This window comes from Theobroma umbraticum, unplaced genomic scaffold (assembly GCF_002168275.2).
Source record: "Theobroma umbraticum cultivar Fairchild unplaced genomic scaffold, ASM216827v3 scaffold_55.0, whole genome shotgun sequence".
Taxonomy (NCBI): Eukaryota; Viridiplantae; Streptophyta; class Magnoliopsida; order Malvales; family Malvaceae; genus Theobroma; species Theobroma umbraticum.
The window spans coordinates 4,287,524-4,300,524 of NW_018397270.1; the positions used below are offsets into that span (position 1 = coordinate 4,287,524).

The following is a 13,001-nucleotide window of genomic DNA, read 5'->3' on the forward strand; positions in this document are numbered from 1 at the left end:
CTCCTCAAACAAGATAGAAGAATATGACTTATTATGATTATTATGCTTCAACTAGGTTATTTATCTATATAAAAATTATAAAATATAAGTTTTTTTAGATGTAATAAAAAGGTAAGAATTTTTTTTAAATTTTTTAAAATAATTATGAGATTTATTTAGCATTTTAACATTATCTTTATTATTACAATTTAAGAGAGATAAAATTTCTCGATCATTATTTTACACATGATTGATGGAGTTTCATAAACGAAATTAAAATATTAACTTTTTTTTTGTTAAAAATATCGTCTAATAAAATATGTGATAGCTATCTAATCCCGTCCATAGAGTTTAAAACAACATCGATCATGTATCGGAAAATTTTTCAAATAATAAATTGATCTAGCATTACTTGATTGGAAAGAAACACACATTAATGTTGGTAGTTAAATACCGGAAAAACAAAACATATGATCGGTCCCTTTCCCTCTAAAACTTCCTACAACGACCGGTTTAGGGCAACCTTTAGATTTTCGTCTAGTTTGGTTTGGTCCCTTACAAATGGCATATCTGTAATTCTCCACGAAATATAGGGTCGATTGCTGTACCACTTTTCCTCATCGCAAGACCAATCTTCCCCACTCATGCCATGTACCACCTCAAAAGCATCACTGACAATGACTACGTGTCTGCCACGTTGGATTTTAATCCACCTGTTAGATTTCTCCACGTGTCCTCATTCCCTTACATTAAATTGCCCCCACCCACTCCGGGCCCCACTACCCTCTCTTTCCCGTTATTTAATTAAAAAAAAGGCAAAAATAAGTAAATAAACTTCCTTTTATTAATTACGAGCAAAGCCATTCTTCTTCTGCTCCTCACTTCTCTTCCTCTCTCTCTCTTACCCAAAAACAGAACAGAGCCAAAGCCTTTCGTGCTCTTTCTCTCTCCTCTCTCTCCACCACTCTTCCGTTTTTCCGGGGACTCGCACCGGAACTGCACCGGCGGTGGAGCTCTAAGTAATGGGTTTTCCTTGAAATGTTGGAAATTTGAAAGAAACCAAACATTTTTCCCTCTACTTTTCGGTTAATAGCTCTCAGATTTAGTCTTCAAAAAACTCCATTCTCTCTTGTTCTTAAACCTCAAAAATCTTAGCTTTTTGAAGTGTGTTTCTTGTTCCCCTCCCATATTTCTCCTTTGGGTTCCTTTGTTTTCCCTACTGCTTTACTTTACCAAAAGAATCTCCTTGTTTTAAGCCACATTTTTGGCTTCTCCAACTTTCTTTCTTTGCAACTGCCAACCTTCTGTTCTGTGAAGCTAAATGAAAATGGAGGTTTTGAAATGGTGAATAGGAAGAAGAAGATGAAGGTGAAAAGTCTTTTAACTTTACTTCTATTTTGGCTGGTTCTTTTAGTTACTGCTTCTTTTCCAGTGAGATCTTTAAGCCCATCTTTGAACGATGACGTTTTGGGGCTAATAGTCTTCAAAGCAGACATTCTAGATCCAAACCAAAAGCTTTCGTCTTGGAATGAAGATGATGACACTCCTTGTAACTGGTTTGGTGTCAAATGTAACCCAAGGTTGAACCGGGTTACTGAGCTCAACCTTGACGGGTTCTCTCTTTCGGGTCGGATCGGCCGTGGCCTTTTGCAGTTGGAGTTCTTAAGGAAACTTTCTTTAGCAAAGAACAATCTCACCGGAAGTATAAGCCCCCACTTGGCAAAGCTTGAAAGTCTCAGAATCATTGACTTGAGTGAGAATTCTCTTTCAGGTTCTATTCCTGATGATTTTTTTAAACAATGTGGATCTTTGAGGTCCATTTCTTTAGCTAACAACCGGTTTTCGGGTAAGATTCCTGGGAGTTTAGGCTCTTGTGGTACTCTTGCTGCTATTAACTTGTCCAGGAATCAGTTTTCAGGGTCACTGCCTGGTGGGATTTGGGCTTTGAGTGGTCTAAGGTCATTGGATTTGTCTGAAAACTTGTTAGAAGGAGAGATTCCAAAAGGGATTGAGGCTTTGAATAATTTGAGATCCATTAATTTGGCTAAGAATAGGTTCTCTGGGCAGGTTCCTGATGGGATTGGAAGTTGTTTGTTGTTGAGATCGATTGATCTTAGCATGAATTTGCTTTCTGGGTCAGTTCCACAGACAATGCAGAAACTTAGCATGTGTAGTTATTTGAATTTGAGTATGAATTCGTTTGTTGGTGAAGTTCCTGAATGGATAGGAGTAATGAAAAGTCTTGATACTTTGGATTTCTCTATGAATAAGTTTTCTGGTCAGGTTCCTAATTCTATAGGAAATCTTAAGTTTTTGAAGGTGTTAAATTTCTCTGCTAATGGTTTAACCGGAAGCTTGCCTGCATCTATGGGAAACAATGTGAATCTTTTGGCATTGGATTTTAGCCAAAATTTGATGACTGGTGATCTTCCTGCATGGATTTTCAAATCAGGTTTGAATCAAGTTTCACTTTCGGAGAAAAAGCTTGGTGCAATTGTGGATAATCCCATTTCAACTTCACCAGGAACCTCCCTTCAAAAAATTCAAGTCTTGGATTTATCTCACAATTCGTTTTCTGGGGAAATAACATCTGATGTTGGGGTTTTGAGCGGCTTGCAGCTCTTGAATTTGTCAAGGAACTCCATCATTGGGCCTATTCCAGGAACTGTTGGAGAGTTGAAGGCTTTGGCTGTTCTTGATTTGAGTCAAAATCAGCTTAATGGAAGCATTCCTATGGAAATTGGAGGAGCTTACTCCTTGAAGGATCTGAGGCTCAATGAGAATTTCCTAGAAGGGAAAATTCCTATGTCAATCGAGAATTGTACTTTGCTAATGTCTTTGTAAGTTCCTCCATGTCTTTAATATGATTTGTGCTTTTTAACTTTTTCAATTTTAGGTAGGCTGTCTGCATTGATCTACATGTAGTTAGGTCAATTTGTAGGTTTTTTAATGCTCAGAGTATGTTATTATACTCGATTAGTTCCTTGATATCTTGATAACTTAATTTATAGTCATAGAGTTACCTTCAAAGCGAAGATGAGTTTTGGTGGGTAAGCTTCGATCTATTTGCTCAAAGGTTTTATGAGTTCTGGATTATGTTTCTTTGACATAATTAATTTAAATTTGAAACCTCCATTTTTTGTTGTCAGATTTTCTATTGCATTGGTATTTCATTGGTGTTTGATATAGAAAACATGTGGAAAGCTTTTCCTGCAATGATACGTTGATGTGTCATACATTCTCTTGATCGCACATTTGTGTGGAAAATTTGGTTCCTGCACGTGTCTGTTGGGTCTTCTTTCCTTTTGGACTGTTCATATATGTGATTGTAGATTCATATGCTACTTAAGAACTAATTAAGTTTGAATTTGTTGACATTGGGGCTTCAGAAACATATTTATTTACGTCTAAATCTAGAAACAGGAGAATGTCCAAATTTGTTGTCATTGAATGCTTTAGTATTCAGCTGTCAATTTTACATCAGATTCAATATTGCTGAAAGCAGGCAGTACATCATTCTAAATTTCTTTTCCATTTTCTTTTGTTGTTGAATTGTGTAGGATCATATCTCAAAACAACCTGAGTGGCACGATACCTGCCGCAATTGGAAAACTGAGCAACCTACAAAATGTGGATTTGTCTTTCAACAGCCTTGTAGGAACCTTACCCAAGCAATTGGCCAATCTACCCAACCTCTTGTCCTTCAACATTTCTCACAACAATTTACAAGGAGAACTGCCTGCTGGTGGATTTTTTAACACTATATCACCCACAGCTGTCTCTGGCAATCCCTCACTTTGTGGATCTGCAGTTAACAAATCTTGCCCTGCTGTTCTCCCTAAACCCATTGTCCTAAATCCTAACTCCTCTTCTGACACCATTACTGGTGATTTACCTCCAAATGTTGGTCACAAAAGGATAATTCTCAGTATCTCTGCCCTGATTGCTATTGGTGCTGCCGCGGTCATTGTTGTTGGAGTCATTGCCATCACTGTCCTTAATCTACGTGTCAGGTCATCAACATCCCGGTCTGCTGCAGCCCTCACTTTATATGCTGGGGACGACTTTAGCCACTCCCCTACAACAGATGCCAATTCTGGCAAACTTGTCATGTTTTCTGGTGAGCCTGACTTTAGTACAGGAGCACATGCTCTGCTCAACAAGGATTGTGAGCTTGGGCGTGGTGGGTTTGGAGCAGTGTATCGAACAGTTTTGCGAGATGGGCGCTCAGTGGCAATCAAGAAACTCACTGTCTCAAGTCTTGTCAAGTCACAAGAAGAATTTGAAAGGGAAGTTAGAAAATTAGGGAAAATAAGGCACCCTAATCTTGTGGCTCTTGAAGGCTATTACTGGACTCCCTCACTGCAGCTTCTCATTTATGAATTTGTGTCTGGTGGAAGTTTGTACAAACATCTCCATGAAGGATCAGGTGGAAATTATCTTTCGTGGAATGACAGGTTCAGTATCATTCTAGGGACAGCGAAAAGTTTGGCTCACTTGCACCAATCAAACGTTATTCATTACAATATAAAGTCAAGCAATGTCCTTATTGATGGCTCAGGTGAACCTAAAGTGGGAGATTTTGGCCTAGCAAGGTTGTTGCCGATGCTAGACCGCTATGTTTTAAGCAGCAAGATTCAGAGTGCACTCGGCTACATGGCACCTGAGTTTGCCTGCCGAACAGTGAAAATAACTGAGAAATGTGATGTGTATGGATTTGGCATTTTGGTTTTGGAAGTGGTTACTGGGAAGAGGCCTGTTGAGTACATGGAAGATGATGTGGTGGTGCTCTGTGACATGGTCCGAGGAGCACTGGAAGAGGGCAGGGTGGACGAATGTGTTGATGGAAGGCTGCAAGGAAAATTCCCAGCCGAGGAGGCAATTCCAGTGATGAAACTAGGCTTGATCTGCACGTCACAAGTACCATCAAATCGGCCAGATATGGGAGAGGTAGTTAATATATTGGAATTGATAAGATGCCCCTCAGAAGGCCAAGAGGATTTGGGATGAGTTTTAACTAATACTTTAAGGAATTGAAAGATTTATAAGGGGTTATCCGGCGAAGAAGAATCCGGTTTGTTCAGTCGATCAAAGAGAAGAAATATTTGTTTGTTGGAATCGTTTTTTTCCCTTTTGTTGTATTGTTTCTTCACTTTTTGATTTTCCAGTTCACCTTTGTGATTTCTTCTCTATGTTATAGTTAGGTTGCCGGATTCTTTTTCACCGGGTTCCATTTTGGGACCCCTTTGGATATTGTTACCAAGTTACTAATCTGCAGTCTTTCGCAGTTTTTGTTCCCTTGGCATTGTTTCATATGATGAACTGATAGTGTCATTAGGTTCTATATGATAGCCAGTAACCAAATTGAGCTGGGAACTGAGCTCTGTTCCATTGCACAACAGAAGGCATTCTTTACATCTTTGGGATGTTTCCTTGTCCATGGCTAATTGTTTTGACATAATTGGTCTCTAAAAGGATGATCTTCTATAATTACCAGAATATCGTGGTAGTGGTTTTTGACATTGCAGTCAAGGGCAAATCTGAACTTTCACGGCTTCATAAAAAATGCGAGCTCCACCTACCAAACTCATGTGTTTTCAATGATGGCCAATGGTGAAGACATGGAAAACACACATGTTACAAGTCAAAAGTGACTTAAAGAGCCTCAGGACTACCAAAGATTCTCAGCACCCACTCTGAGGCAATTTTATCGTTAGTGCTGTATAGAATAATGCAAAAGTTGAAAAAGTGGGATGAAAGAAGGAAAAGAGTTAGTACTGCCTTCAAGATAACGATGTTGAAGGTATGGAAATAGAATATTATAACATGATTCCTGTCGGAATAGAAGCTCTCCTTTCATGTTTTGCCAACCATGTGTAAATATAGGTTCAAATACCCACTCTGGTTTTTTGTTTAGTCTTTGTTAGCTCTCATCATTTCTATTCTGTCACATGAATTGCTCCTCTCTTTCCCACTGTTCATTGCCATGAGAGGATCTTTAATGAATGTGATGCTACCCTTTAACTTATTATGTTTCACAAGATTAGTTTAGTTGGAAAGTGGAGGGTTGACAGAGGGACAAGTTAAAGCATTTTTGTAGTTTACCCACAGTTTCTTGTTCTGTAAGAAAGAACATTTTACCTTGGGGAAGAAAAAAAAAACTGCCTTCTTCTTGGAGTTTGAGGTGGGGAGTCAAAGAATATAAATGTCCATAACCATGTGCATGGATTACAAAGCAATGAGTTGTGTCCCTAGGGCAGTCAGCCAAAAGTTATAAAAATAAAATGGTTGTTGGGCCCAAGATAGCCTAATTGGTTGGAATTGTCATAATCAACTAAGCCACATGGGTGCTCTTATCTTAACATAAATCTCAATTTTTTGTGTTAAAAATGGAATATCCAAATCTCTTCATCCCTGGAAATGACAGAAAGAAAGTGCCTACTTTTATTTATTTATTTTTTGGGGTAGTCTTTAAAGTGCTTGGGCATAGTATTTGTTGCTAATGTTTATATATATTTAATCTCCATATATCATCCCACCAGCTTATCATTGATTTGATCAGCTTGTAGTGGGGCAACATGGAGTTTTGGAATAGCTACATGAATAAACACATAGGCACAATGCTGCTGTCTCAGGCATCAGATTAGAAAATCAAATTAAGCCTTTAGGCTAGGTCCTGTAGCTTTTCGCTTTTGAAAGTGAAATAAACTTCTTTTTTCTTCTTTTTGTTCTCCCAAAACTTGCTTGCCAACTTTTGCTGCTTAGGGATAGGGGTATTACTGAGGCAAACAGTTGTAAGTTGAGGATAAAGTGTTTGCTCATTAGGATATGGAAAATCCTTGCTTTTTATTGAGTGGCTAAAATGATAACTACTTCTCAACTTTTTTGCCAAGAACATAGAGCAGTGGGGATGGTTTTGGAGTTTATGATGTTGGGTTGGTGCCTGGAGGGGGCAATGCACCTCTACCAACAGATGCCCACTTGATGCAGTCATGCAGATCAACATTCTCATAAACCAAGCTTGGGGGGGAAAAATTTTGGTTAGAATTCTGTTCTCTTTCTGTCAAAAGCTGCATCCTCAGATGTGATCAAGAAAGTTAAAAACCTGTTATCAGCAAACAGCATATATCACTGTGGGGAGCTGGTTTGTTGTTGAGTTAAAACAATCTGCTTGGACAATAATCGTTGTGGGACAAAAGACTATTGTTTGGTTCCACAAATCTTGGCTTTTTCCCACTTTTTCTAGAATCCAATTCAAGGCAGTAAAATGAGAACCACAAAAAAAAAAACAGAATCATGTCACAGCTTCTTTGAAGAGTTAATCAAAGTATACATCAATGGAAAAGATTGAATAGCAACTGAATAACTTCTTTTTAAAAAACAGCATCAGACTTTGATTTAAAAGACCAAAGTTGTTTTTATTAGTCCAATTCAAAGCCTCCTGAAATAAACACACAAGTGTGACACAAGGAACACTCTCTTATATCTAATTCTTAAGATATCAAAGTAGGTGTTGTCCTTCTCATGGTTATCATTTTCGTGATAAGTCCATTATCCCTGCACTTTTTGACATATAAATATAACAAAGATGTCTCCATTTATTGCTAATATAACAAGTTCTCAGTCTTTTCTCTAGTCATCCCAATCATTTTCTCATCCATCACTCTTGGTAGACCTATTATTAACCAGAAGCAAACCCAGTCGGTGACCCATTTTTCCCCGAGTTTGGTGTTTCATGAGGTGACTTTGCCCATATGGGCCTGATCTCAAACCAATCAGCCGATCTCTTCTCAACTTTTCTGCTGTTTCCAGTGTTTCAGGATTGTTTGATTAGCCTAAGCTGAGTCAGGCTTGCCCCATTACAAGCTCCTCGTATGGGCCGGATCCCATTACAAACTGTTCCTTCGTTCCCAGCCCTGTAGATAGGAAATTAAAGTTGCCACGTCAGAACCCCAGAGGAGAAAAAAAAAAAAAAAAACCTCCATTACTAATTCAGTGAGAAGTGTAGGGTTTAAGGTTTTGGGGCCTTGAGGAGATTAACAAAGCAGAACACTGGAAGACTATTTGGTAAGCAATTTCTACATCAACTAAACCCCAATATTTTCCACCTGATAATTTCAATGCTTCATCGTTTAAGTCGTAGATTTTGCCCTAGAAATCTCTACTTCACTCTGACACTAAACCCTAGCTCTTCAAGAAAAGTTAATTCTAGTAAAAATGGAATCGATAAGTGTTCCAATAGCTTCAGTTTTTTCAGCTCGTCAATGGGTATCGATCAAATTTCCCCCTTTGTTCCTTTATTGAAAACCCCCAAAGTTATTACAAACCCTACTTTTGTTAGAAGTTACTGTTCTCGTGAGTGGACCGAGGATATAGAGTACTTAGATGAATCGGGGAGTGTTATATACTCCGGTAAAGGTATTCGGTCTGTTGAGCCGGGGCTTGATGATCATGTCATGGTGGGTGGGTTAAAGAAGCCAATTATGAATGCCTCAGCCGTTGCTAAGATTGTTGAGGTTGTTAAGAGGTGGAAATGGGGGCCAGAATTAGAGAGCCAGTTGGATAAACTACAGTTTATGCCTAATATGATTCATGTAACTCAAGCCATGAAGGTTGTTAAAGATAGTGATGCATCATTGAGTTTGTTTAGATGGGCCAAGAGACAATCTTGGTATGTTCCGAGTGATGAGTGCTATGACATATTGTTTGATGGGTTAAACCAAAGTAGAGATTTTGATGCGATTCAGTTACTGTTTGAGGAGATGGTTCAAGAGTCTAGTGATAATGGTGTTTCCTTGTTTACTGCATGTAATAGGGTGATTCAGTATTTAGCTAAAGCTGAGAAATTGGAGGTGTCATTTTGTTGTTTCAAGAAGGCTCAGGATTATGGTTGTAAAATTGATACACAAACCTACAATGCTCTTATGATCTTATTTTTGAATAAAAGTTTGCCTTACAAGGCATTTGAGATATATGAAAGCATGCAAGTGGCAGGATGTTTGTTGGATGGATCAACCTATGAGTTGATAATACCTAGCTTAGCAAAATCAGGACGTCTTGATGCAGCTTTTAAGCTGTTCCAAGAGATGAAAGAAAGGAAGTTTCAGCCAAGCTTTAGCATCTTTGCCTCACTTGTTGATTCAATGGGGAAAGCCGGGAGACTGGATACATCAATGAAAATCTACATGGAAATGCAGGGATCTGGGCTACGACCATCTGCTACTATGTTTGTTTCTTTGATTGAGTCCTATGCAAAGGCTGGGAAACTAGATACTTCACTTCGGCTTTGGAATGAGATGAAGAATGCTGGTTTTAGGCCGAATTTTGGCTTATACACCATGATCATTGAGTCTCATGCAAAATCAGGAAAGCTTGAGACGGCAACATCTATGTTTAAAGACATGGAGAAAGCTGGATTTCTACCCACTCCATCTACCTACTCGTGTCTCTTGGAAATGCATGCAGCCTCTGGACAGGTAGATTCTGCAATGAAGCTTTATAACTCAATGATAAATGCAGGCTTGAGGCCTGGATTGAGCACGTATACTGCCCTTTTAACACTATTGGCTAATAAGAAACTTGTGGATGTTGCAGCAAAAATATTGCTTGAAATGAAGTCCATGGGATTTTCTGTTGATGTGAGTGCTAGTGATGTTCTAATGGTTTATATTAAGGATGGTTCCATTGAGCTTGCCTTGAAGTGGTTAAGGTTTATGGATTCATCAGGGATTAGAACAAATAATTTCATAGTTAGGCAGTTGTTTGAATCATGTATGAAGAGCGGTTTATATGAGTCAGCAAAGCCTCTTCTTGAAACCTATGTGAGCTCTGCTGCAAAGGTGGATCTAGTTCTTTGCACATCAATTCTTGCCTATCTGGTACGATGCCAGGAAGAGCACAATGAGAGACTTTTGATGGAAATCCTTGGTGCTACAAAGCACAAGGCTCATGCTTTTATGTGTGGACTCTTTACCGGCCCAGAACAGAGAAAACAACCAGTCTTATCATTTGTGAGAGAATTTTTTCAAGGTATTGATTATGAGCTGGAAGAGGGGGCTGCAAGGTACTTTGTCAATGTTCTCCTCAATTACCTTGTTCTCATGGGGCAGATAAACAGAGCTCGCTGTGTTTGGAAAGTTGCCTATGAGAATAAGCTTTTCCCAAAGGCAATAGTTTTCGATCAGCATATTGCTTGGTCTCTTGACGTTAGAAACTTGTCAGTGGGAGCTGCTCTTATAGCGGTCGTGCACACCCTCCACAGATTTAGGAAGCGAATGCTGTATTATGGAGTTATCCCTAGGCGCATCAAATTGGTCACAGGACCCACTCTGAAGATTGTGGTTGCACAGATGCTGAGCTCTGTAGAATCCCCATTTGAAGTAAGTAAGGTTGTTTTAAGGGCGCCCGGGGACTCTGTGATGGACTGGTTTAAAAAGCCAATTGTTCAGCAGTTCCTTTTGAATGAGATTCCATCAAGAGCTGACATCCTCATGCACAAGCTGAATATACTTTTTCCCAGTTCAGCACCTGAAATTAGATCATTGTCCCCGCCTAAGCCACTCATTGCAGGGAAGGCAATGTAACCATGTATAAAACTTAGCTGGGACTGCAGAGGCTACCCATCTGTGAAGCCTGATTGTAAGGTAGTGGTTTATTTGCATCCTCATTCTTTTTTTTTTTAATTTGTAAATTCAGTTTAACGTATTGTCCAAAGAGGAATAAGATGTTTATAGTCTTTGGTCATAGCCTGATATCCTTACTAATACAAGAGGCTTTTTGGTTTGAGTTCAAATTCTTGTTTATGAACATTCTATCAAAAGCTGCATCCTCAATTGTGATAAGAGTGAGAAACTTGTTAGCAACAGACATCTTCAAGTTTGTATTGAGTGCTGGTTTGCTGTTGAACAAAGTTTTACAGGCCAAAATTGTTCTCATTGCTTCTAACTTAAACAGTAGACTATTGCACAAGGAACACTTGAATTTTTCATTCCCTGTGAGAGAAAAAAGGCGGTTCTGATATCTAATTTTTCGTTCTACAACACTTTTCATTTTTCCCTATTGCTGATTCTCATCCTAATCATCCCAAGTATTTTTCTCACCAACTCTTTTGGGTGGCCTGGAAGTAAGGCTGTTACCTGATCCATTTGCCATTTGATGTCCTGTTGCTGTGTCTGACTTTAACTCATCCCAGTCACCATCCCAATCTTGTTCCCAACCTCCATCTGTTCCCACATTGTTAGCTGAAGGTGAATCAGGTTGCTGCCCCATTTCAAGCTCCTGATATGGGATTCCATCGCCCTGCTGTCCCCTGTTCCCCCGGTTGTAGCAGGCCCAGGTACTACCAAAGATCAGACCTGTTAGAAGCACTAAGTAAACTCCGTTGATAGGGGTTACGTGTGTGGCAAAAGGGATATAATCGAAGATGCCACCGCTTGATGCCGGTGATCTTATGCGAATTACACACTCCAACTCTCCAGCCTCTAATAGAATGGATGAATTTCCTCCAAGATTTGCTGAAACATTAACCTACAACAACAAAAGCAGCAGAATGACTGATTGAAAATAAAGGGTTCAAATCAAATCAATGACCCAATGTTTTGAACTTGCTTTTGAGAAGTTCCATATTTGCAGCGGTACAAACTGAATGAAGCTTTCACTTCCAAATAATTTATTTTACGAGTCGGTTATTTGATTCAATGACAAAGTGCATATATGATATGCTCAAAGCATTGAGTCATCTTTATCTAAAATAGAACACTTCAGATATTTTTCAACACATTTCGTCCGAATTTAACATCTTTCATCTAAACCTTTTCCAACTAAAAATGAATTTTTTTTCCCTGTCATAAAAAGGAGTTTGAGAAAAAGCAACAGAAGCCATAGAAATGAAACCTTATTTATTTTGTGTGCTGCTATTAGGATGTCCTTGATGAGAAGCTTAGCATGTGAGACAGTGACTTTCACTTCTAGGGGTTTCTCACCATCATTCCTGACAAGTAGTAATAATTCCTTTGAAGCTACATACAGAAAACAAAGAAATATTACTTCAGCATTTCCCTCACATAAAGAAAGCCAATTCTTCCAAGTTTCCTCATGGCAGCATTAAGCAAGTAGAAGGAAAGTTACCCAGTAAGCAATTCATAGCAAAAGGGCAAGAGTGCAATCCATATATTATTTATCACAAGTGCAAGAGTTGATGCCAGTTTAAATAAAATTTATCATTTTCCATTTTTCTTGAGACTAGAGGTGAAAACTAAACTGACATATCAATTTTTAATATCTGAATATAATTATTATTAATAATAAAAAATAATGAATTTAATTAAACCGATCAAATATAAATTGATTTCGATTATTTCAATTTTAAAATACAAATCGGTCGGTTTGATTATTTACAGAGAGTTTTATTGATTTGATTTTTTTTTTTGAAATTTAAATTCAATCCAATGAAATCGGCCGAAATTAAAGGTTCAAGCTTCAAATACTAGTAATATGTTGGAAGAACAACGTGCCTGATTTTACCTGAATAATAAAACAGAACAAACTTAAAATTAATCGTTTGTTCATATTTAATCAATTACGACGGCGATTTTCTAAACTTACCGGATGACGAAGGATCAATGCACGCCGCTAAACTACGGTTACGGCAACTCTCTGAAAACAGCCAACACCCGGCATCACTTGGCCCAGGCGCCGGTGACGGCGACGGAGACGGCGATGGTGACTGCGACGGAGACGGCGACGGAGAAGACTTTAAAAAAAAAAAAGAGCAGCAAAATTTTCATTATTCTCTTCCAAAATAAAAAAAAGAAAAATTAAAAAAAAATACCAGCGGAGATCCAGAAACCGGAGATGGAACACGGGATTGACGAGAGAGCGTCAGGAGAGTGAAAAAGAAGAAGAAAAAAATTGAAAGGATTTTCTTGGAATCCATATTGCTTCCAAGTCTCTGATCTTTCTAAGCCCTAAACCTCTCCCCTTTAAGTCTCCATTTACAAGAATTTCCATTTGTCCGTTTACTC

At 38.6% G+C, this 13,001-nt stretch overlaps 3 protein-coding genes across 3 annotated transcripts; 2 read left to right on the forward strand and 1 right to left on the reverse strand.

Annotated features, from left to right (window-relative positions):
• Positions 1-838: 838 nt before the first annotated feature.
• On the forward strand, positions 839-5,276 carry LOC110426220 (Leucine-rich repeat protein kinase family protein). The gene is made up of 2 exons (XM_021441398.1): positions 839-2,819; positions 3,540-5,276. Exons 1-2 carry the CDS (start codon positions 1,321-1,323, stop codon positions 4,987-4,989), a joined length of 2,949 nt encoding a protein of 982 aa, XP_021297073.1. The 5' UTR covers positions 839-1,320; the 3' UTR covers positions 4,990-5,276.
• Positions 5,277-7,416: 2,140 nt separating this feature from the next.
• On the reverse strand, positions 7,417-12,995 carry LOC110426239 (uncharacterized). Its single transcript, XM_021441414.2, has 5 exons — positions 12,809-12,995; positions 12,583-12,730; positions 11,872-11,996; positions 11,115-11,505; positions 7,417-7,895 (listed from the first exon to the last, which is right to left on the reverse strand). The coding sequence occupies exons 1-5, from the start codon at positions 12,911-12,913 to the stop codon at positions 7,825-7,827; spliced, it is 840 nt and encodes a 279-aa protein (XP_021297089.1). The 5' UTR covers positions 12,914-12,995; the 3' UTR covers positions 7,417-7,824.
• Positions 7,957-11,045, forward strand: EMB2217 (Pentatricopeptide repeat (PPR) superfamily protein). Its single transcript, XM_021441413.2, has one exon. The coding sequence runs from the start codon at positions 8,100-8,102 to the stop codon at positions 10,560-10,562; it is 2,463 nt and encodes an 820-aa protein (XP_021297088.1). The 5' UTR covers positions 7,957-8,099; the 3' UTR covers positions 10,563-11,045.
• Positions 12,996-13,001: the final 6 nt, after the last annotated feature.